The following is a 27,421-nucleotide window of genomic DNA, read 5'->3' on the forward strand; positions in this document are numbered from 1 at the left end:
GCATTACTTCGTGAAGATTGTTGTTAAACTCAACAAGAGCTTGTAAAATCATTGAGAGCTACACAAGCAACAATTTAAAAATGTTTGCGAGCAGCAGGATTCATCCAAAAACAGGGAAATTGGGTACCATACGAATTAAAGAGACTTTGAAAGACAAATCATTACTTGCCTTAAAATATTAATTCAATACAATAACCCGAAGAGTAAGAGATCGTATGTGAAGCCCGGCCAACCAGCCGAATCGACAGCAAATCCAAATATTCAAAGGTAATTTTCGGTATTTGGTGGGAGCAAAAGGTATCTATTATGATCTGCTGAAATCAGACCAGACGATCGCAGGGAACCTGTAGCGAATGCAACTGATTCGTTTAAAGCGAGCATAGGCCGAAAAATTACCAGAATATGCGGCCAGACATGAAACTAATGTTCGGCCACATGTTGCAATACCAGTTACAAAGTATTTAGTGGTTGGGAAGTTTTGCCTCACCCGCTTTATTGTCCAGACTACTATTCGTCTGCTAACAATTTGAAATCCAGCATTTTCAGTTCATACACCCAATATTAGGATAAAAATACACTGTATGTGATCTTTTGAGTCATGGAAATATAACCATATACGGACACTACTACGTGATAAAAGACCAAAAAGACCCGTGTCTCCCAGTTTTGCCCAAAGTCATGCACTTTTTTGTTATGGGCCCCCAAAGATTTGGGGCCTCGGTGTCATTTTTGCAAAAAAATATTATTTTCTCAGGCTCATATCTTGCAAACATTTCGGAATTTTAATTTACTCTCTGAGGCAAAGTTGTAGCCCTTGTCGTAAAGAACAAAAATTGTAAACTTTATCTTCAAGATCAAAATCGCAAAAAAACTTTAAAAGATTCGAAATAAATTTTTTAAAGCTGCCTAAAAGTATGCTTTAGTTTATAATAATTTAATAGTTTATGGCCCAAAACACTTAATTCCTTTAGTTTTTTTTTTACTAACTTATATTGACCTACTTAAACGGTGTTAAGAATCATTCCTTGGAAGTTAATATGTTCTAGAAATTTATTTATTGAGATCTTAGGTACATTTTTGTAGTTGATTGTTTCCTTGAATTTTGAACGGTTTGCTAACTATGGACCTGAACAGGGGAAAAAAGATTAAAATAATCGAATTTTTTGATTATTTTAAGTGAAAATTAAACTGAAATTAAATTAATATAATAATTATATTTGTACTGCAACAATATATTGTTACAAAGAATGTAGCATAGTTATCGTAACTATATCGATGAATGTTTTTTCTCTTCAAGCGCACAAGATTTTGCAAATTGTTTGTTAGTATCAAATAAGTCTCGGTAGTACCATTTTACTTTTCATTAACAATTTTTCCATTCCTGGTTGAGCTGTTTAAACTTGTCGTTATATAATTTTCTTGTTTATTTTAAAAGTTTTGTTATTAAACATTAAAACTAATTGTAGTTGTTCTCAGAAGTTGCATTTTATGTTAAAGTCTTTAGTATAAAGAGTTGACACTGTAGGCTGATTTTGTGATAACAAAATATTTGTGGTTAAATTAGTTTAGGCTGCAGAGTTTCAAGACTGGGAATATGATTAGCAGAGGACTAAAACTTTTAGAATATTGTTTGCAGGCATATTTATGAAATTGAACATTGTTTAAGTTACAGTAAAGTACAGTTATAAAGTTAAGTTTATTTCATGAAACTATTAATTAAAGCAATTGTTTAAGTTGTTGTCAATGTTGATTAAAAGTCATAAAGTTGGGCTGGAATCACTTTTGCACTATTCTAAATTTTTGCTAATATGAAAAAAAAAAATATATTTTTTTTTAATCTTAAACAAATTGGACATGATTCGCTTTAAAATATTAATTCTAGGGAACTAATATGAAGGTAGTTTTTTATAGTTAATGTTGGAAATTGTTGAGTAAATTATGCTGCTTGTTTAGTCTTTAAAGTTACATATTTTTTTTAGAGAAGAAATTTGAAAAAAATTAAAGAAAACCTTAAGAAGATATTACTAAATCCATAGGCTAACATAGAGACATGACGTTAAAAACCTAACTCTCAAAACTGCAGTCAATAATTTAACACTTGCTACAATAAATTATATTGATTTGTTATGTTTTTGTTTGACAAATCGCAGTATAATTCTCTCTAACTAAATGTATTTGCTCGAAATTTTCTGTTATGCTGCTGGTATGAGGCAACCTCTTCACATTTTAGTTTTTAATTTTATTTCCATTAAATCAATTCGTCTGTTTTTCATGTTTAAAAGAATGAAAAATATTTTAGACAAAATTTTGTTTATTTTAGTGTCGTTCTTCAGATGAGAGCGAATTTTATATAGACAAAAGGAAGTAGCTAGATCGATAAATCATCATGAATAGATTGAACAACGTTACCAAATTATCCAAATTTACTTTGAAATTCTGTCATCGATTCGTGGAACTTATAGACGACTGTTTTATTGAAAAATTGTGTTCAGCATTGAGATTCATTTTGTTAATAAACATATGGAGTGAGACCAATCCACAACAGGCCTTACAGACTCCATTACATTCAGAAAATTGAACCGTTTGGTGCGGTTTTTGAGAAATGGACCTGTCAATTTCCCGCCAAGGTCATGCGATTTGACACCACTTCATTATTTCCTGTATGGCTACGTGAAGTCAGTGGTTTATGCTGATAAACCAGTAACAATTGGCGCCTAGGAGCTAAAATTTTTCGTTTTATTCTTGACATTCGTCCATCAATGCTCGAAAATGTGTCCCAAAATATGAGATCCAGAATGCGCTTAATTTTAATTAAACAATTTCTGTATTTTTAAGATTTTTTTTAAATTTTCTACAGAAAACCATAATTTCAATAATATAAAATAGCGTTGATGTCATAGGAAACATTTTTTAAAAGTATTTTTAGTCAAATTAAAAATTTCTTCATACATATATTGAAAGACAAAATAGTTTATTTTCATATCTTCTTAAGAATTTGAAATTGTCTACTTTATGACTGCGTTGAGATTCGTTAAGAGCGCGAAATGACAAAAAAAACTTTGTTTGGCACTAACTTTAGATTTTAAAATATTTTCAGTTATAAAGTAATCAAGCATGCCTACAACATATACTAACTAATTGACTTGGATGATATTCATTATTATTTTTATTTTGTATTATAATATAATCGTACAAGTTTTGAGTATTAAAGAAAGCTCAACAAAAGCCATAATATTTAATTAAAACTCCTTCAAAATCACTCTACAATACAAGAAATGCGCTTGTAAAACAGACAAAAACTCGTTAAATCTAATAAAAATTATAATAATAATAATAAACCACACTGCGTATGTTTAATATTAATTGTTTGTTAAATTTATAACGTATACGCACACAGGCTCATAATCATACACACAGAGTGACCAGCCACTAACAAAAACAGTAACAAAAAAGAGAAAAAACAAAAATAAAAAACCCACAAAAAACTCTCTGTAAGAGCATGTATGTATGTGTGTTAGTATGGTCATTGTACAACAACAAAGCATAAATAATTCATAATTATCATGACTTTTTAAAAATGATACATTCTGTTTTTTATAAATTATTTTCTCTGGTACTTTAATCTAATCTCCCCCCCTTTTACCATGTTGTTGTCTACTACGACTGTCATTCGAATAAACATTACTCGAGTAATCGAAGCAAAAACAGTTTTTATTCCTTAATAAGAAAAATAAGAGACGCTGAAGCACAAAGTGGGGTTCAGAATTGGTGATTTTGACATAGAATACAAAGAACGTTCAGGCCAGCCAAACAAGTTTGAAGACCAAGAATTGGAGGCATAAACCATGAAGATTGTTGTCAAACTTAACAAGAGCTTTAGAGTATCCAAAACCGGTCAACCAAAGCTAAATATACATGGCGCTAAGGTAATTGTCTGTATTTGGTGGGAGGAAATCTGGCCAGACCATCACAGGGAACCTGTACCGAACGCAACTTATTCGTTTTAAAAGAGCATTGGTCGAAAAACGCCCAGATATGAAACCGTAATATTATATCATGACAACGCACAGTGGGGTAGAATCGAAATTTTTTGGAAAAAATCTGGAATTTCTAAACGAATGGTCCGATAAAACGACTGATGGAATAAACTTTGACGTGGGCGTTTAAGTTATTGAAATGGGACCTATAAATGTTCCAGGGTCGGCGCTATGAAGGCTCAAAGCGCCCATCCGATTTCAAAGATTTTTATATTTTTGGAAAGCGTTCGGCTAGGCCTTGAAAAAAAACATGCTTGCGTGTGCTATTTATCTCTTTCAATTTCCAAGTTATAGGCATTTCAATATTTAAATTTTAAAAATTTGCCATACCTTGGTCTGCTTTTTTAAAATTATAGGGCATACTTTTGGACCAAATGAAGTCGAACTAATTAAAATACCAATAATATACAAAAGATTTAAGAGCAACATCAATTATGAAATTGATTGATTGCAAAACTAAACGATTTTCAATTTAAAAATTAAAAAAATAGTAAATTTTCGGTGTTTTTTTTAGGCGAAAAAGTGACTAAACTCTTTTTTTTATAAAAAAAACTTTCTTTAAGAACATATAACAATTTTATATTTTTCTATAAGGTATCTTTACAGAGAAGATTTTGGTATAAAAAATGTGTTCTATTTTTCGAATATGTTGGCCTTACGCCCTTCGGAAATTGACCAATTTTTTTTATAAAAATTTTAACATTGGGCCACATGTACTAAAATCCCAAAGCTGGGATCAGAAAGCAGCTTTAGAAACCTTGATAAGTTCCTATTTATCCTTAAAGTATTTTCCCAGCTCCGAAGGAAATGTGGACCCTATGGACAAACTTATAAAAATTACCATTTTTGGGATTTTCGCTCCAATTTTTAGGAATTGCGGGATTCCCTTTGACCTTTTGACAAGTTTTTTTACACAATGTTTAAAATTACTTTTAGTTTTGTTAATAAATAACGATTTTATTACATATTATATATTTATTGAGTTTCTAAATCTAAAATTTTATACAAATTTATTCCGATCTAATCTTTTTTGTTTAGATAAGTTAATTTTTGGTCTTACAAAAAAAATTTCAAGTCGACATCTCAATTATATTCAAAAATACGTTCTTTTGACTCGGAATCTTTATATTTTCAGAAATATGGGAAAATGTCATAGCTAACGATAGCCAATAATTTAAATAAATTTCAAAAATAGTAAATAAACAAATATTTCAAAATAAGATTATAAAATTTTAAAAAATCCCACATTTTTAAGTCATACACCCAATAAAAAAATGGTAAACTTTTATTCGAACAATATTAAACCCGAATAATTGACAATTCTATTGTCAACTTTATAAAACTTTTTTCTCCACATAATAATTTTTGTCTTTTTTTTGCCCACTATTTACCAAAGTAAAACGAAAAACCAACAGATTTTTGTTAACAATTATATGTTTTTTTTTCTCTGTCGTTCTCTCATTTTTTGTTAATACTTTCATTCAGTTATTTTGACTAAATATTTTAGCCACCACAAAAGGGTTGTGCCTGATTATATGAGATTTAATTTCGTGTTTTTTTTTTGTTAAAATTTTTCGTAAATTAAAGGAAGGATTTAACAAAAGAATTGTAATAGTTAAATGTAAGTGATGATGGCGGTAGGAGAAGGAGACCAAACACAAAAAAACAGAAACAATAAAGTAAAACTCTTTTAGAGTGGTTGGTGGTGGTGGCTTGATGAGTATGTAGTAGCTGGTCGTTGTATAAAATTACTTTTCGCATTGTTATGTATATTGTATTTTGTTATAAACGAGTATATGAATGTATTTATGTAGTAGCAGTTGTTGGTTATACATACGTTGTAGTTGTTTCATTAAAACTGAAAAAAAGAGAAAAAAAAGACTGAACAACAACAGCAATTGTAACAATACTTGTATACACAGTTACAGTTTGATTTAAACCTCATTTGGTTTTAAATGCTTTTGGCCACAGGTGGTGTATGTGCCTGGTTTAATTTCATTTAACATTGTTCTGAAACGTTACTGTCTGTCCGTTTTATAACATTTTATACCCACTTTTTTAACACCATTTACTTACTTATGGGATGAAAGTAGTTGTTAATGGGGGAATAATAATAATTGTTATTAATTTTGTTTAAATAGAACTTTTACTAAAAATTAAATAAAGTCCCGGAGAAATATATCAAAGACATTTTTCATGCTGTGAATATTATTGCCGTTGCCCTGAATGTTGAACAGTTTAACAAGAATTAACTGATATTAGTCAAAATTTTAAATTTTATAACACTTTTTTTATATCTTATATCAAAATGATTATCAGCCATGGCAGAATCAACTAGGTGCAATTATTAGAAAGTATGTTCTCAATTATAATTTCCCTAAAATGTCAAACCAAAGAAATTGAAAAATATTAAAATTCAATGTCGAAAAAAAAAATAATAAAATTAATTCCAGTTTTGTTGAAAAAAATCAATTTGAAAAGTTTATTTATTTCGTAAAATTAATTTTACGAAATAAAAATGTGAAAAATTAAAGTTTAACGCAAAAAATTTCTAAAAACGCGCACAAATCAAATGAAAACATAAAGTGATAATATCCAGAGTTTGACGTTGTAGGGGTAAAAATGTGACAACTCTCCCTAATAATTGTACCTGGTTGATTCTGCCATGATTATCAGCCTTATTAAAAAAGCAAGTAAAAGTCGAAAAAAGAAAGCCAAAAGTACATGGCATCGACTCCACTATATATAACGATCCAGGGAAATTACAAATTGAATGACAAACACATATATAGCCCCAACTCATGTTGAAGGGTATAATAATCTTATTTATGGCATAAAAACGTTAACACACACTTTTGATTTAAAGCCCTTTATTAAAAATTCGTATTCACAAAAGATTGTTAACAATATTTTAACCAATCTACTAATTTTGCCAAATACTTTTCATCGCTGTCCATAACGCTGTCCAAATCTCATGGATTTGGAAAATATTTATTCCATTTGGATCTTGTACACTTCATTTTAAGTCATATAATCCGTACTTTTATGTAGTACCAATTTAAATAACAACATTTTCAATTGTTCGAATTTAAAAATATACTTTTTTGAATGAGCAACAATGTGAAAAACATTGTTTTTCTAGATACTACCATTTTAATAAAGTACTTCTTGAAATATTTAGTACCTTAAAACGTACCTTTCAAAATAGTACAAATTTAAGAATATATTGGGAGCCTGACTTTTTCAAATTTTTAGCTTTTATTTTCAAACATTTGTACCAGGGCACACTTAAAAAGGTGACTGCATCACTACAACAAATACAACAATACAAAAACAACAGGAACTTTGTTTTTGTTAAAAGGTAGGTGAACTGTCAAAGTTGCCTGTTGTTGTTTTTGCTTTTGGGTTTGTTCTATTTTTCGCCACAACAAGTAATGATTCGGTGTAAAAATGATTTTCTTTCTTTCTTTGAGTTAGACAACAATCTTCATGGAGTACTTCCAATTCTCAGTCTTCCAACTTTTTTGGCTGGCCTGGGCAATATTTGTCTTTCGTGTAAAAGTAACCACTTCCGAAAATCACCACTTCTGAACCGAACAAACCATATCTCGCAATTTGAAATCGATGGAACACATTCACCATAAGCTTTGGTTTGCAATCGGTGTACTTTTTCAAATTAAAGAAGTAAAGCAAGACTTCCTGCATATGACGCTTTGTTGGAACAAAATTCGAAATTTTTGAAGCAAAATAAATTTTTTGTTTACATCATAATGTTCAACAACTTATTGAGAATAAATGACAGATAAGTAGATACGCCATCTATTGTAAATCCCATATTTTTAAGTCATAGAGCGTGTGCCAAACGGTAGCAAAGTACCATGGTAAATTATAATTTTCCTATGGTGAGAAAATTTTATAATTCTGCTGTGCCAAATGAAATATCTTTTGGCTCTGATAAATTCTGACAACTGTCTAGAAAATTCAAAATACATACCAAGAATTTATACGATTTCCAGTCTGTTTAAATAAGTTTGCATTTTATTTAGGATTTATAAATTAAATAAACATAAAATAACACAAATTTACAACATATCTTATGATATTTTAGTTTGTATATTTATACCCTACACCACCATAGTGGGGAGGGTATTATGCGTTTGTGCTGATATGTGTAACGCCCAGTCTAACACCCACCTTAAAGTATACCGATCGACCGATCTGAGTCGATTAAACGATGTCCGTCCTTCCGTCTGGTCGGCTGGCTGGCTGTCCATGTAAACCTTGTGCGCAGAGTACAGGTCGCAATTTTGAAGATATTTCGATCAAATTTGGTGCATATTATTTTTTCGGCCCAAGGACCAAGCCTATTGAAACTGGTCCATTATTTCACCTAGCCCCCATACAAATGTCCTTCCGAAATTGGACTTTATCGGTCATAAATGTTTAATTTATAAATGTATCTCCACAAAATTCATGTCACCAAATTTTGTTACGATCGGTCCATAATTAGTCATAGCTCCCATATAGACCCGCTTCCGAAAATCTCTTTAACGTGCATAAATCGCTTAAAAATTCTGGTATACTCACAAAATTCAACATAGTGAACTTTCATATAGACACAAGTCACACGACCTAATTTCATGGTGATCGGTCCATAATTGGTCATAGCCCCCATATAAGGCCCACTTCAGAAAATCACTCAAAAATATAAATTATTGAAATTTTAAAAGAAAAATGTTTTTGCTCTTTTACTTAGTGTAGGGTATTATATGGTCGGGCTTGACCGACCATACTTTCTTACTTGTTTTTTTTATTTATTTTAAATTTGTCAAAATTTCTATTCGTTTGTCAAAAATTTGTGTAGCCCTATGAGCTAAGGAAATTTTATTCACCTCATATCTATCAAAGATTTACTTTCCCTCATACTTTGCTACCGTTTCACACACGCCCATATTACCAACAGTTTTTCTAAATATTTTGAAATTAAAAATGAATTTTAAAAAAGACATTGAAAAAGTGCGTTTATAAATAGTGCCAATTTGAAAAATATTTTTTTTTAAATAGTGCCAATTTGAAAACGTATTGTTTAAATAGTTCTAAATTAATGAAGTATTTTAAATAATGTTAATTTTGAAAAGTACATTTTTAAATCACCATGTAAAAGTACTTAGTACCATATAAAAAGTACTTTTTAAACAGTACCAACTAAAAAAATCTTTCTTAATTAGTATATATTAAAAAAGTACTATTTTGAAAATGTATTTTTATATAGTGGTTTTTTAGTCCTTTTAATTACTGTTAATCAAAAAAGTACTTTTAAGTAAAAAATTTACCATTTTAAAAATTTAATATTTTAGTATTTAAAAATTAAAAATTAAAATTTTAAAAATTTACTTTTTTAAGTGGTACATAAAACAAATTACTTTTTTAAGTGCTACAAATTTGACCCTACGAAAATGCTACTACCTAATATGTATACTACTACTTTAAAATGGTACTAATTTAAAATAATATTTTCCTAAAATGCTATTATTTAAAATAAATTTATTTTTAAAAGTTACTATTTTAAATAAAATGCTATTCCATTTGAAAAAAGTTCGATTTTAAATAGTACCAATTTAAAATGGTATTATTTGAGGTGGTATTGTTTGTATAAAGTACAATTTTAGGTAGTAACATTTAAAGAAGTATTTTTTTATTTTTCAAAAATTGCTATTTTATACTATTTCAAATTAGTACCATTTTAAAATAGTAGTGTTTTGGTAGTATTATTTTCATAATGTCAAATTCTTAGCACTTAAAAAAGTAACTTGTTTCATGTACTATTTAAAAAGTCAATTTTTAAAATTTTACATTTTTAAACTTAAATAAATATTGCATTTTTAAAATGGTACTTTTTTAAATAAAAGTGCTTTTGTGATTAACAGTACTTAAAAGGACTAAAAAACCACTATATAAAAATACGTTTTCAAAATGGTAGTATTTTCTAATATACATATACTATTTAAAAAAGTATTTTTTTTTTAAATTGGTACTTGGCAAAAAGGTGAACCATTTTAAAAAATACTATTTAACGTAGTATTATTAAAAAAAATTATTTTTGAGTACAATTTTGAAAAAGTACTTTTTTAAGAGCACCATTAATTCAAACTACACCATTTCATATGCATTCGAATAGAACCATTTAAAGAAAATACTTTCTCAAATATGTAGTACCATTTTATAAATTGTTACTGTTAAAAAAGAGCAAACCTAGCCTAAAAGTATGCAACTTATTTTAAATATTTCCATTTTTTTTTTACTAACCAAAGAGAAACAGTGTAATCTTATAGTCGTACTAATGAAATGCTTTTGCAAAAGAAGATATTCATTGTTGGCAGCCACTATAGAATGTTGGCTGGCTGGCTGACTGGATAGATGGTTGGATTGAATGGCTGGCTAAATGGTTATTTCGTTGGAACTGGTTGTTTTAAAGCTGATGCTGATGCTGATACTGATACATTTTTCAGTTCTCTCTATTTCATTTTCTGTTTGACTATTTTTCTTTGCTAAAAAAAAAAAATCAGGATAGTAGAGTAAAAACTACAAACTATCAGAGTAGTGAATGAATTTAGCATAAATGAATGCATGTTAGTAAAAATTATAAAAAGTGTAATAAATATAATATGTAGTTAGTGTAAATGTTGGTGGCTTTGCTTGTATCTAGTTTCTCGTTTTAAACATGTTGCAAATCATTTGCTATTACAATTTTTTTTATATTTTACTTTTTCCTAAATGTCTGTGTATTATTTTAATGAAACAATTAGATTGTTAAATAAATAAATAATTGCATAGTTTTTGTGGCAATTTGTTGTCCAACTCTAGGTTTTAACCCTAGAGTTTGCAAAAAAACTGTTTAAATACTTTTATTTATTATCTATTTTTTTATTAATTTCCTTTTCAACTTTTTTGCATAATTTATTTGTAATTTTGTTATTTTATAATTAATGTTAAGTTTTTGTGTATTTATTTTCCTAATAAGATAAAATATGAAATGATGGGGAAAAGTATCTAAGCGGAAAAAAACGTATTGTAATTAATGAACGTAAATAATATTGTATAAATTATGTTAAATTGTTATAAGTTTTTTTGTTTAATAATTGGAATTTGTTGTGTAGGCTTAATGGTTTGTTTGTCAATTAAAAGGAGGGTTTAAGCATTTAATTGTATTTTATTTTACTTTGTGACCGTTTAATTATAATAAAAATATTGTAGATTAAATTGGTTTTTATTAAAAAATAATGAATAATATAATGCAGGCAAACAATAAGTTAATAGTAAAATAAACAAATAAATAAAAAATAAAATTTTAAATATTTTTATTTAAAAAAAACTTAACAAATAGTTTGACCTTGAAAACCTCTTGTAACTAGAGTTTGTTGTTGCGACATTAGTATATATTCTGTCCATCTGTATGTTGAAATCATATTTCCGTAGCCCCCAAATTCAATACATGATTCATACATCAATATATCCGCTATAGTACCCGGTTCGGTAGCTATTTAAAATTGTGAAAATCGGCCCACAACTAGATGATTTATAACAAACACAGTGTGTAATTTTTTAAGTCATGGAAATATAACCATATACGTACACCAGTACGTGATAAAAGTTCAAAAAAACGACCCGTGTCTCTCAGTTTTGCCAATTATGGGCCCCTAAAGAATTTTATAAACTAAAGCATACTTTTAGGCAGCTTTAAAAAAAAATATTTCTAAATTTACTTCGAATTTTTTAAAGTTTTTTGCAATTTTGATCTTGAAGATGAATTTTTTTGATTTTATATGTTCATAATTTTTGTTCTTTATGAAAGGGGCTACAACTTTGCCTCAGACAGTAAATCAAAATTCCGAACTGTTTGCGAGATATGAGCCTGAAAAAATTATAACTTTTTTTGCAAAAATGACACCAAGGTACTGTGGTTCCAAATCAAAATCTAGGTGGACAAAATTATAAAAATCGGTATCTTTAGAATTTGGAAAAACGAAGTTTTTTTTGGAAGCTGACAATCGGCTCTCCTCTAATACAAATGGCTTTTTCAATTGGACATTTCGTTTTCTCGACAGAAGCGCCAGAAGTTCAAAAAATTTTGAATAATATTTTCTTTTTTTTTTATATTTTACTCATTTACTAAATTACATATATCTCAATTATTTTCGCATTTATATAATCATAATTCAAAACATAGATAAACATTTATATAGGCTTTTATTAAGTGTATATCTTATATTTATGGGCCTCTACATTTTCCTGTTATAGTCCTTTAAACTTGGGTCTCAAATATACTGATATTAAAGAAACTTCTGGGGAATGTCTTTGTAGAAAAATTGTAGCCGCCAGCACCCGCCGAAATACTTTTTTTTTTAATTTTTACGGAATGGAATTTTTAGAAAAAACTTTGTTTGATTTTTATAGACCCTACTGTAACTTGAAATATAGTAAATACAGATCTTTTTAAAAATTTTTAATTTTTTTATTTTTTTGTTTTTAATGATTTTTATATATCTAGACCCTACTGTAACTTAAAAGCAAAGTTTATATTGATATTTTAACCATTTTTTTTGGAATGGAAGACACTAATTCTATATAAAAAGGAAGCCAACTAATTTTGATTTGAAACCACAGTGCAAGGCCCCAAATCTTTGGAGCCCATAAAAAAGTGCATGACTTTGGGCAAAACTGAGAAACACGGGTCTTTTTTTTTGGTCTTTCATCACGTCCTGGTGACCGTATATGGTTATATTTCCATGACTTCAAAAATGACATACAGTGTAATTTACCACCAAAATGTTGATATTTTTATTATCAGAAAAACAGAATTTCTTAAAATTGCCTAGAATTTACATAAGAAATTTCAATGTCTTAGAAAATAAGCATTAGTTTAGAACGTCGACGCTGGGTCTGATGTTTAAAGTAATTATTTGAAACAAAAACTGTTGATAACCAATTTATGTATATATGTAAATAATGAAATAAATTGCAAATCTATAATTAATTCAATAACAAAAACTATTTTTGCTTTGTTTCAGTTTTAACTTCCCTGATTATTATTTAAAAAATTGAATAAAATTTAAATTTTAACACATAAATACAAATGTTTACCAGAAATTGATTGATTTCAAATGAAATCTTTTTAAAGGGTAACAAAATAGTTACTAACAATACAATTAAAAATCATTATAAGTTATAAATAAAACACAAATTGTTAGAAAATAGTTTACACTTTTTTGTTAAACCCTTTAAATGACACATTTTGAATTATTAAATGGTGCGAATAAAATTCTACTAATAAAATTATTATGCATTTTACTACTCACTCACATACATCAGACATGATATTTGTTGTTACGATTATATATGGTGAATACAATTGTTGTATGTGAAATGAAAATCAAATGACCCAGACCTTTTTGGCCAGCGCGACTACTAACAGAGATAATTCCAATGAATTAAGTCAATTTTTTTTTCATGTACATATAGGCACATGTTTGTAGAATAAATTTAATATTTATTTTATTTTATTTATTTATTAAGCATTCATTCCTCTCTTAGAAAGCTGAAAATAGTCTTTATAATTTGTGCGCTTTGTTTGCATTTTAATAAATACATATAAATAAAATGTATTATGATCTTTTGTAAATGCCACAATTCACAATATTGATAAATTGTGAAAAGCCTCAATGGAATTCATCTTCACATACATCATCTTCTCATCACATCATCATCTCGAAACACAGACACTTATATTCTGTGTAACAAAAAATTAAAAATAAAAAAAATGAATTGCGTTTTAATATGTAGCCATATTAAAAAACTCAAAAGAAATATTAAAAAATTGTATTTTTTTAGCTTAGTTTTTTTTATGTTGTGAAATTTGAAGGATTTTCTTAAATTTGAATTTTATGCTATAACAAAAAGTTTAATTTAAGCTAAATTGGTTTTTATTTTTAGATGTAAGAAGTTTTAGACATACTGCTGTATTTGATTTATTATTTATGCAGTCTAAATACAAGATATATTTTGTGAAAGCTTGGACCCTTCTCAATAATGGTTATAAAAACTTCATTTTAATCGGATCAGAGGTTTAGAAAATATCTACAATAACAAACTAAGCAACTGGTACAATTTTTAATTTTTTTTTTTAGATTGTCTCATATTTTATCGTATAATTTTTATTATAACAAATCAATATTGCTGATTTTTAATACCAAACTGCTTAGAAGAGTAACAAATCTTCTGGATGAATCTTATTAATTTTGGTTTAATATTCTGGATATGAGCGTGTTTTACACACACAGCAAAATAATATACATAAACATAAAAAATTTGTTTACATCTCTCTCAGCCAGGCAGTTCTAGCGATTGTTCCAATCTAGTGATATTACCTATCACTTAGGGAGACAACTAATTACATATGTAGTTAGTGCATGTCCTAGGCAACGTTTTTGATTACAATGAGGCTGTCTGATAGCTGGTCCAAAGTAGTCAATGTCTTGGATTCACATCCCAATTACATAGAGTCAGTTACCTTAATAGCTACCTAACTGGCTACTTGAAAATCTACAGAACTAGTTATATTAACATGTACGGGAGCTAATTGACCTCAAATAGTTAGATAAAAGAACATATCAGAGATAGTTCTGTAAACAATTCTTCCTACGACAACTCTTTAATAGATTACTGCTGCACAGTGGGGCACAATCAATTTTTTTTGGAAATAAATCTAGCATTTCTAAACGGCTGGTCCGATCGGTATAAAATTTGACGTGGTCGTAGCCAAGGAGTATTCGAGTTTAAGTTATTCAAATGGGCCCTACAAATGATCCAGGGGCGGCTATATGGAAGCTCAAAGTGGGGTACCTTCGACATGTACAATTTTTAAACCCATGCAATTTTTTTGTTTCCCATCCGATTTCAAAGAATTTTATATTCATGGAAAGCGCTCGGCTAGGTCTTCAAAAACGTATGCTATTTATCTCTTATAATTTCTCAGTTAAAGGCATTTCAATGTTTTTCAATTGAAATTTTAAAATTTTTCCATACCTTGGTCCTCTTTTTTAAAAATATAGGTCGTACTTTTGTATGAAATGGTCTCGATTTTTTTTGCTAGTTAGACAACTAAATTACCAATAATATACAAAAGATTTCAGAGCAATATCAATTATGAATCCAAAAATAAATGATTTTCAATTTAAATATTAAAAAAATAGTTGATTTTTGCAGTTTTTTGGGCGAAAAGGTGACTTAACTCTTTTTTTATTAAAAATAAACTTTTTTTAAGAACATAAGTATAACAATTTTATATTTTTCTGTAAGTTAACTTTACGGAGAACATTTTGGTATAAAAAACATGTCCTATTTTTCAAAGATGTCGCCCTACGCCCTTCGGAATGTGACCTATTTTTTTATATCAAAATTTAAACTTTGGGCCAATGTTCTAAAATCCCAAAGCTGGGATCAAAAAACGGAAAGCAGCTTTTGAAACCTTGACACACACGTTTTATAAAACTAGTTTGTATGAATTACTCACAATAAAAGTGCATTACAAAATAAACGTTAAAAGAGACTACACTCTAGATTAATTAGAGACACTTAAGTGACAATTGTCTACATGGGATGTATAAAGTAACCATTTGACTTCTTACTGCACTACAAAGAGCACGTACATACATGTCAAATGTTCTAAAATATATAAATTGCAGTTAGGCAAGTTAGTAGACCTTATGAACAATTACTAACAATAAGGGATACAAATTCCTAAGGTCTACTAACTTGCCTAACTCCAATTTATATATTTTAGGAATTGACTGACATCCGGGATTGACTGACATCCGGGAAGACTGATTAATTTATATGTGGGAAGAGAGTAACACGATGAGAGAGTATTTGTTCTAGTTATGCTATGGCTCTTATTATTACATTGAACTTATTTGTCTCCTAAAAACAAATTTAATTTTAGATTATTTTTATTTAAATATTTATGTACATTTTTCATAGAATTTCACAGGTTTCTTTAATTCCATTGGTCACTCATTTAGACCAAAAAAAATAAATTCTCATTTAAGGTTTCAGTTTATTGTCCAATACAAATTTTTAGCTTTTTTTTTTTTTTGCACACATTTATGTAATAAAATTTTAATCCCAACATTTTATTCTATTTTTCTTTATAGATTTTACTGATATATGTGGCATGTTAATAACTAAAAAATACAACTGAATGCTAAATTTGCTGAGTGCAAAAAACCCCCACTTGTGCTAGATGTTCATAATTTTTTTTCCACATTTTACACACATATCAAGCTTTAATTATAAATAAATATTTTTATTAAATCATTTATTAATAAAAAAGCGCTCAATAAAATATTAATTAATTAAAACACTAAACAAAATGCAATGAAAACTATGTGTATGTATAAAATATTTTTAAAAAAATTATAAAAAAAACAAAGTTATTAAAAACATATTGAACGGAAATAGAAAACGAAAACTATAGACAAGCGTTGCAACAAGCAGCATTATGGAGAAATTAAAATTTCAAAAATACAGTTTAAGAAGAAAACAACGAAGACGCCACACCAGCCTACGAAATTATGCAGCATTTATAATTACAACCATATTTGTTGTAGTTACAGCCTCATGTGTGAAAAGTGCTCACTTAAATGTCAACACTAACTCAGCGCCAGCCATAACAGCCTCAGCATCAGAACTTGCAATCTTACCAGCAGTTTCATCCTCATTGCCAGCAGATTCGTTGTCCTTGCAATCTGTACAAAAACTACAGCATTTAACTGAAGATGAAGAAGATATCAGAGCAGAGGCTGCAGAAGAAGCAGTGGAAATAGAATTACAAGAATCGTCACTATACAATTTACCAGTGGTGAGGGAGTTGAAGGCTGCAACAACACTCTCAACCACCACCACCTCCAGCACCACCACAACAATGAATGCCTTAAATACTGCCATAGACACAGATGAAAATATCCGCACAAACAGCCACACAAATGCCCAAGATATCAACAGCATAAATACACAGCAACGAAGAAGAAATATTCCTACGCATTCTGACAAAAATTTCTCATTACAAGAAAATATTTTACAACAGCAGCAGGAGCAGCATACTAGACACCCACAGTATCAACACCAGCATTTTGATCATCATCAGAATCCACAGCATCATCAACATCGAAGCCATTATGGCAACCAACATAAACAACAGCAGCAACAACAACATTTAACACCAACATCTCAACACCATCATCAACACTCACACAACAACCAACAACAACAGCAACAACATGAACCCCTGCAAAACAATTACGATGATTCTGCTGCTGCTGGTGATCAACTCGACCGAAATTTTCACCACTCAGCCATTATAAGTGCGGACGAATATTACTCTCAAATACCCTGGCACAAACATCACAGCAAATATTCAATTGAGGATTTGTTGAGCAGTAAATTCGAAAAGAAAATTTCCAATGACATCGATATGGATCCATGTAAAGCGGGTGAGTTTTAACAATTTTGAAATCTAAGATGAATTAAATTTGAAGATATGTGACTTATATTAAATAAGAAAAACAGCAGAATTTAGGTTTTTAAGTGTAATACTGAGAAGTATTCATATTCTCCATATCATTCTTATATGGGACGAAACGATAAATTTATTTTACTCGTCTGAATTCGATAATATTTGATATAGTGTAGATGTTTTCCATTGTACAGTGGGACAGGATCCAAATTTTTTTTGGAAATAAATCTGTCATTTTTAAACGGCTGGTCCGATCGGAATAAAATTTGACGTAGGCGTAGACAAGTATTCGAGTTTATGCTATTAAAATGGGCCCTACAAATGCTCAAAGTAGGGTACCTTCGACATGTAAAATTTTTAAAACACGTGCCATTTGTTGTTTCCCATCCGATTTCTCTTGCAAAGACATCCGATAGGTCTTGCAAAAACAAGCTTTCGTGTGCTATTTATCTCTTTTAATTTCCGAGATATAAGCATTTCAAAATTGATATTTTAAAATTTTACTATACCTTGGTCCTCTTTTTTAAAAATAGAGGTCTTACTTTTGGACCGAATGTTTTCGACACGTGGCATTTTTTTGTTTCTCATCCGATTTCAATTTTTATATTGTTGGAAAGCGCTTAGCTAGGTCTTGCAAAAACATGCTTGCGTATTCTATTTATCTCTTATAATTAGGTATCTTTACGGAGAACATTTTGATATAAAAAACATGTCCTATTTTTTGAATGTGTCGTCCCTAAGCACTTCGGAATTCGACCTATTTTTTTTTATCAAAATTTCAAATTTGGGGCACATGTTCTAAAAGCCCAAAGCTGGGATCAGAAAACGGAAAGCAACATTGGAAACTTTGATGTGTTCCCTATTTATACCCAAAGTATTTTCCCAGCCCCAAAAGAAATGTGGACCCTATGGGCAAAATTGTACAAAATACAATTTTTGGAATTTTCGCTCCAATGAGAATTACAGACACTCCAGCTTTATTTGTAAAAATATCAAAGCTTAAACAAAACATCAACAATAAACAGTGAGTTTATCTTTTCTTACATTCCCTACTACAATTGGTTGGTTTCTTTTCAACTTTAGATAAGTTCATTTTTGGTCTTACAAAAAAAATGCAAGTCATTATCTCAATTAGATTCAAAAATATGCCACTTTAAAACTCCGTCCTTCAATAATTGCATGTTTTTTCAAGACTAAGCCAAGCGCCCATTCGCTCCGAGATTAAATTTTTATTTATTTTTTGAAAAAAAAGAAAAAAATTTCGAACAGTCAAGTTTAGACTTAAGTGAAGTCACACATTTGCATGTAAATCATGTCTGTCTGTTGAAATCAATTTTCTGAAGACCCCAGATATCTTCGGGATCCAAATCTTCAATAATTCTGCCAGACATGCTTTCGAGAAGTTTCCTATTTAAAATCAGCAAAATCGGTCTACAAATAGCTGAGATATGAGGAAAAAACCAGGACAACCTCGATTTTTTTGACCTATATCTGGAGTACTAAGTCATTAATATAGACAATATGGATATCTAATGATAAATATTTCAAAGACCTTTGCAACAACGTATATAAGTTACAATGGATCAAAATCGGAAAAAACAAAAAACTTTTTTTAAAATTTAAAAAAAAAATTTAAATTTAAAAATTTAAAAAAAAAAATTTTAATTTAAAATAACAATTCGGAGTTTTTGGAGCCTTGTTTCGTAAAGCAGCAATATGTATGCTTTGTAAAATACCCGCACTTTAACTCAACTTCTTCCGAGTACAGGAAGTTTGTTGGAGCTCATATTTTCACATGTATTATGTATCTAAGCATTACAAAAGACAGCAGTGTTTCATGGGGTTTCATTCCTAATCAATCAATTTTCATCCTGGAGTATAATTAGTTTCATTAATTTAAAAATAAAACTGTCTAAATAAATAAGTTTTTTTATTTCATTTGCTTACGAATGTCCAGCTGGCTGCACCTTTAATATCTCAGAATCCTTGAACAAAGTTTGTATTATATTGTTTCTTCAAGAAGCATAAAAAATATACTTTTGAAGTCTTTCGGTGCTTGATTTTTCCTTGGGACTGAGGAGGTTAAATATATAAATACTTTCCTAAACTTGTAATTTATTCAATATTTTCCTAAAATTGTTAAAACATATTAGTACAAATTACTGTATTAAATTACATTAAGATTTTAAATTGTGTCTAAATAGATTACAAAATAATTTATTTTCACTTTTATGCGCACCAAAGCAAACATTTGTTTAATTCAACCACTGACCCCTTAAGTGATCTGCAAAATAAACAAAAGAAACGAATCAAAAGGTATTTTATTATTTACTTAAAATTCATAAATATTTCATTTATAATCCTGAAAAGTAACTCCAGTTTAAAAGCAATAAAAAAAATACTAAAACAAATATAAATATACACTTTTAACAAACATTTCATAATGTGAAAGTACGAAATTTTCATTTTGTAAATACATAAAAAGGACAGACAGGCATAAATACTTATTTAAAGTTCACTTAATCCTTTAATATCTTTAAATAATATACAATACAATAATAACAGCAACAAAATAAATATAAAAAAAATAAAATAATAATAAAAATGTGGTTATTGTTAATGATTTTTACCAACAGAGACCGACTATAATGTTGTTGGTTATTTTCCTTTTAAAACCAGAATATAAAGAAGGAAAGAAAGGAAGTGTACAACCAAACCAAACACAAGTAGGTCATTTATAACCAAAACTTTACTTTGGAAACTTTTGAATAAAAGAACATTTTCCCCACAGAGGGAATATAAACAATACAAATACAAAACACAGACTTACATACATAAATACACAAACAGTTCAAACTCTCAGATACATAAACTAAATACAGACTCAAAGGAATTCACAAAATATAGACTAGAATATTTAAATATACACTTTTATAAATACAATACAAGCATACTTTTACACACATATTTATACGCAAACACTTTGACATAAAGGACAATTATGCTTTTTTGTTAATTAATATTTATCATTTAAAGACAATCATTGCGGAAAACTCTACAAAAAGGCCCAAAGAAAATTCTCAACTAACCTAAATATAGAGTGCGTAATAGGGTGGCCCCTAGTTTACACTTTTTGGATTTTCGAAGCTCTCAGGGTTTAAAATTGTTTAACGGTGTCTAATAACCAGGGAAACCAAAATATGCAAATGCATGTTTTTTCTGGTGAGTCTAATAAGCACATGGATGAGATATTTACACGTTTCAGAACTATTTAAGAATGTTGGCATCGATTTGTTAGTGCATATTTTTGCATATTTTACCCTTAAATGCATATTTTTGCATATATTTGTTTTAAGAGCATATTTATGTCATATTTTTGCGATTTTAGAGAATATTTTACTGTTTAATAGCATGTTTTGATTTTATCAAAAACAAATTTTGTCTTACTTATTTTTCGCTGTTGTGTTACAGGTTTTTACTTCCTTTGTTTAAAATTCAAAATTTAAAAATAGATGGCTTTTTCTTAATATAAAATAAGCACTATTTTAATAATAGCGCCATCTAAATATCAAATTTTAGTTCTAATTCAAACTTAACCGTTCTAAGTGTTAAATAAATATTGTCTTTTAAATTTGCTCCTATAACATCCGTTGATGTCGAAAGAACATTTTCTATTAATAAAAATGTTTTCAGATCCAATAGACAACGATTTTTATTTGAAAATTTAAGTCAATATTTTGTAATTTATTGCAATAATAACCTTAATTGAAGAAGTGACTTTATATTTATATAAAATATCATCAAAAAATACCTCTCGAGGCCTTTTCATAGCTTATTGTTTTTATGTTGTATTTATTTTTTGTTATACTTGTTTTAGTTCATGTTATTTTTGTTTATGTTACTTTACCTTTTTAGAAATGAATTATATTGATTTTTTTAAATAAAAGTAAATTTTTTGGTTAAAAATTATGTAAAAGTTTGTTTTTTTAAGAGCATATTTTTTAAATTTTAAGGGCATATTTTAAAGTTTTTACTGCATATTTAAAGCGCTTAAAACGCTTTTTTTGGAGCATATTTCCGGTTTCCCTGCTAATAACCAACTGCTGAACATTTTTAAAAAATCGGATAAGGTTTCCTGGATTCCTGTTTTGGATCAAAGTATCAATAATTAAAATTCATTTTTAAAAATTAAAAGTTGAAACAAAAAATTCAATTAAAAATAGTTTTTGTATTTCATTTTCTTAAATTTTAAAAATGATTATAATTTGAGACAAAAAAAATTATGAAATTTTAATGTATAGTTATCTCAAATACCAAATTTTTTTTAATGAAATTTCATCAAATTTAAAATGATTTTTTTGATTCTAATCAATGCTAAATGACTATTAAAAATGAAAATTTTAACCGTTATAAATATTAAGGGTTAAATATTAAGGTTAGACTAATTTGTTACAATTATTTCTTAAAACATTATTTCGTTTAATAATCTCCCCTATCGCGAATCTATATTTCACATGAAATGTGTTCCCTTTTTCCATTTTTCTTTCATCAACTTTGTTCAGGAGAAAAAATTCCCCATGTTGTGGAATTTTTAGTTGGAATTCTGTAAACATTAAATTGTGAATGACCTATTATTGTGAATGACAAGTTCATGGAAATATCACGATAGCAGTTTTAACTTCGAGGGAAATGGATATTTCATGGCAACATAAATTTCATATGTAATTGTCGATAGGAGAGAATATTTCATTTCAGATTGCTTCTTGGGATCTCAAATTTACGTTTTGTAATTTAATTTAATAATTTCAAATCTGTCAAAAACACTAAAGTTGGACCACTGCACTAAAAATTATTTGATTGGGTTTTTTAAATTTGTAGCTTTTATTTTGAAATATTTGTACAATATATCGCTACCTTAATATAGAAAGGCCCTAACTCGTGTTTTTTTAAAACGAGATTTAACTAAATATTATATATGAGCGGATATATATTAGCTGTGACCTTTTCCAATCTTTCTGGCGACATATGGATTCCGAGCCAAAAGAACTGCTCATCTTTTGAGGTCAAGAACGAATCAAGCCAATATCTGATACGCAGTTTCAAAGTAAAGCGTATCCCAGAGAGAGCGTTCTGCATGGATCGAAACAAATAGTATTCGGATGGGGCAAGGTCTGAACTATAAGGCGAATAAGGCAAAACTTTCCAACCACTTTTTTCTAATTATTTTTTTAACAGGTATTGCAACATGTGGCCTAGTTTTGTCATGATGGAATATTATGGTTTCATGTCTGACCTAAAAATTCTTAGCGTTCGGTAAAGGTTCCCATTGATGGTCTTGCTAGATTTCAGCAGCTCATAATAGATAGGACCCATTTGGTCCCAACAATTACATAGCATTATCTTAGCTCCATGGATATTTTGATTTGGTGTCAATTCGGTTGATTGGCCAGGCTTCACATATGATCTACGCTTTGGGTTATCGTAATGGATCCATTGTTCATCGTTGCAAGAATTATTTTCTTTTATAGCGTACAAGCAGCATTTAAGATGTACAAAATCGTCTTTCAAGGTCTCTCAGCTTCAATTCGTTTGGTTTCCCTGCTTTTTAATGAATCCTGGGTTTTCCAAACGTTTTGACGTTGCTGTTTGAGTAGCTCCGAATGATTTTGCAAGCTCTTATTGAGTTTTATAATAATCTTCATAGAGTAATGTCTCCAATTCTTGGTCTTCATACTATTTTTGGCAGGCCGGAGCGATCTTTGTCTTCCGTGTCAATATCACCACTTCTCAGCCGCACAAACCATCTCTTGCACGTTAAAATCGATGGAACTCATTCACTATTAGCTTTGGCGAGTTCAGCGGCAGTTTTTTTTAAATTTTCGATGCTTAGGGTCAGGGTCATTGTTGAAATACACCATCACGGAAGAAAGCTCCTTTTATGAATATTATTTCTTATCCCACACCATTATTGATCTGCCGTCATGTTTGACTGTTGGTAATTGATATCTAGGAGAATATACTTCTTTTAGTGGCATGCATACGTAGTTTTTGTCACCTGAGCCAAATAAAATTGGCTTTCGTCGCTCCACAATACTAATCGTCTTGCAAATTCCAGGCTTTTTTATTGACATAACTTATAAGTGCTTTCGTGGCGAACAAATTTAATTCAGTTAATCGACATCTAGCAGTGTGAATTCCAATAGGAACTCCTAGCTGTTCATTTGCGTAACTAGCAACATGTACTACTTCCTGACTTACTTTTCACGTTGTTTCTCAGGTGAAATCACGATCCAATTCCTCAGACAGTGGATTTGCTTATATCGAATTAGAGTTCAATTTCACCCATGGATTTACCATTTTCTATAGAGTATATATATTCTGGATCCTTATAGATAGCGGAGTCGATTAAGCCATGTCCGTCTGTACGTCTGTTGAAATCAATTTTTTGAAGACCCCAGATATCTTTGGGATCCAAATCTTCAATAATTCTGTCAGACATGTTTTCGAGAAGTTTGCTATTTAAAATCAGCAAATTCGCTTCACAAATGGCTGAGATATGAGGAAAAAACCAGGACAACATCTATTTTTTACCTATTTTTGACCTACATATATCTGGATTACTAAGTCATTAATATAGACAATATGGATATCTAATGATAGATATTTCAAAGATCTATGCAATGACGTATATAAAACCATAGTAAGTTGGACCTACAATGGGTCAATAGGAAAATTATTTTTTAACCCGATTTTTTTTTTCACCAAAGTTTTTTTCGCTAAATATTAAAAAAATATTGAAAAAACAAAAAAAAAATTTAAAATTTAAAAAAAAAACTTTTTTTAATTTAAAAATTTTTAAAAAAAAAATTCGAAAAATTTTTTTTTCAAAAAATTAAAAAACTGCAAAAAAATTTTTGTTTACTTAATAATATTTAAAAGTTTTATTTAAAGTATAATTTGGTGAAGGGTATATAAGAATCGGCACAGCCGAATATAGCTCTCTTACTTGTTTTGGGTCGTAACTTTAAATACATTTTTAAGGAAGTTATTTTTTTACCCAAAAAAATTGTTAACAAACAATTTGTTCAACATTAGCGGTATTCACAATCTTGTGCATTAGTATTAAAATTCATATTTATGTAAAAATGTATTTCTGTATATTTTGTTAGTGTAAAGTAAAAATGCAATGCGTAAGCAATGATCCAAGACCATTTGCACAAGATTGTGAATTGAGCTATTGTTTTCAATCTTTGTCTTAAAGTATACTCTGTTGAAGTGTATATAAGATTCGTCACAGCCAATTAAAGCTCTCTTACTTGTTTGATCTTAAAATATAATGGTTTAACGATGTCAGGAAATCTTAATATTTTATATTTCAATTAAATTTTTTTTTTTCAAAATTTAATTTTTTGAAAAATATTCCTACTCGAAATTTCAAATAAAATGAGCAATCAAATAAAATTTAGCATTTGGAGTTTAGATGACGAATAACTATTTTACACCTGGGCATACCGAAAATCGAAGGACCACCCTAGTGTACATATGTATGTATTTACACATGTAAAGAAAGACTTTAAATAAATTAAAATATGAAGTGTTAGTTCTATGGTTGCTGTAGTTTTAATTTATTTTTATACAAGACTTACAAGCCTACGTGTGAGTGAGTGAGTATATGTATGTAGGACTTGTGCAAATTTATTAAAGTTGTCATCATGATAAAACAGTTTTTTTAATAGTAAAACACACATTCACTTTATTATATACACACAAAGATAGACACAAATTCACAGATAGAGCTTATGCTATAAATGTTAATTATAAAATACATAAAACATACACATATTTAAAACATTTACAGTGTAACAATAAATAAAGTATTAAAGTGAATTAGAGCAAAGCAAATCATTAAACTCAAATAACGTATAAATTTAGAAAAAACTTGAAACTACTTTTTAGGGTCTTTTGAAATACATAAATATTTTTTAAATTTCCTAGATATTTCAATTTATTAAGCTTAAACTAAACACACAATATAGTGTGACATATTTCACATAAAAAAACGAAAACTTTTTAACGGAAATCATAAATGTCAAACTTATTTGATACCCACAAAGCAATGACAACCATCTGACAAAACAAAACCTCCAAATCATGTAAACCTCAAAATTCATCTTCCAAAAACCTTAATCCTTTAGAAATGTTTATTTTGTATTATTTTGCACAATAACAACTATTCTTTTTCACTCTATTGAAGCAAGAGAATTGCATTTAAAATCTATGATGTATTTTATCTGTACATATCTACACATTTGCATGTTTGTGTTCAAATGAACATGTTTGTGCATGTGTGTAAATGAATATGTATTAGTTTGTGTATGTGTATGTGTGTGTGAGTAAATGTGTTTTTGTGTTTGTATTGTTTGTACATGATAAAGTGTTAAGTATTTGTTAAACAAATTAAAAGATTTATTGAATTGCACATTAAATCTACTATAAAATCTGGTTGCTGTTTGTTGGTGTTGTTATAGTGTTTTTTAAAATTAATTTTCATTTTCCATATAAAGTTTTCTCTGCTCTTCTCCATACAACCATGATGTTGTATAAGAACTACTAAAATTGTTTGCATGTGCTTTTGAACACCTGGTGATAGGAAAACTGATCAGGATCAGATATATCCCAATAAGCACTGAACATCTACAAATTCAAGCACTTGAAAATTCTGCAGGAGTTTGAGTTCAAATATAATTAAGTTTTAAATTTGAAAAATTACAATATTTGGGGAAAATTCATATTGTTACGAAATTGTACTTGAATTCAAATATAACGATTTTAACGGCTGATTTAAAGTTGCATAATGCATTCAAATAGCAGTACCTCTCAAACTGTAACATATTTGTGGGCATTAGTAACATTGAATAAATACTTTGAGTTGATCATTGATCGTAAGTATGGCAACGCTGAATGTTTGCTGCGACTCGTATATTCGAATTCGAAATATACGAGTTTTGACAGTTAAAGAGCATTGTAGAAAGTTCACCAGAGTTGGCGTGTGTATAAATAGTGCCATGGTTGCAGTCGTGAGATTATCAGAGACGCCATTCGAATAAACATCAACTGAGTGCCTTAAAGTAGGCTGTATTTTCCAGTGAATTCGTGTACGTTATAAATTGTGTCTGTATTTCTGCGAATTTATAAATGTGTATAAAAAAAACACTGAGCGACTATTCAATTCTGTTGTTGTACATTTTAAATAAATAAAGTATTGTTACAATTTTTAAACTACTAAACGGCTTTTATTTGCAATCAAAAGTATCCGTTTTATTTAAAGCAAATAAACCAACGTTTTGAAAAGGTTAAAACGTAACAATATTTTTTTTTGCACAAAAACATGTTTCTTGTTTCCTTTTTACTAGAGAATCCTTGTGATAAAAAGTGTAATGGCAACATAATTTAATTGCTTGACACTGTAATTAAGGCTGGAATTACACTTGTTTTCAACTTGAATTCCAGCAAAAATGTAGTGCATACTTTTATTGCGTGTATGATTAAAAAATGCTGAATTTTTTAAAGTTTTTAGATTTTATTTTGAAACATTTCTACAATATGACCTTTTCCCATTCTTCTGACAACATATAGCTTCCGAGCCAAAAGAACCGCCAATACCGGATACTCTATTCCAAAGTGAAGCGTATCCTAGAGAGAGCGTTCTACTTTTTAACAGGTGTTGCAACATGTGGCCAAGCGTTGTCATAAGTAATAGAATATTACGATTTCATGTCTGGCCGCATATTCTAGACATTTTTCGGCCAATGCT

The 27,421-nt window shown here is 29.0% G+C and overlaps 1 protein-coding gene across 1 annotated transcript in view; it reads left to right on the forward strand.

The window, feature by feature from the left end:
• tok (tolkin) overlaps positions 1-27,421 on the forward strand; it is a 99,192-nt gene that overhangs the window by 32,956 nt on the left and 38,815 nt on the right. Inside the window, exon 2 of the mRNA XM_065516352.1 lies at positions 16,247-17,584. Coding sequence (XP_065372424.1) covers positions 16,594-17,584 — 991 coding nt within the window. The 5' untranslated portion in view covers positions 16,247-16,593. The remainder of the gene's footprint in view (positions 1-16,246; positions 17,585-27,421) is intronic.

Source organism: Calliphora vicina, chromosome 1, assembly GCF_958450345.1.
Source record: "Calliphora vicina chromosome 1, idCalVici1.1, whole genome shotgun sequence".
Classification (NCBI taxonomy): Eukaryota; Metazoa; Arthropoda; class Insecta; order Diptera; family Calliphoridae; genus Calliphora; species Calliphora vicina.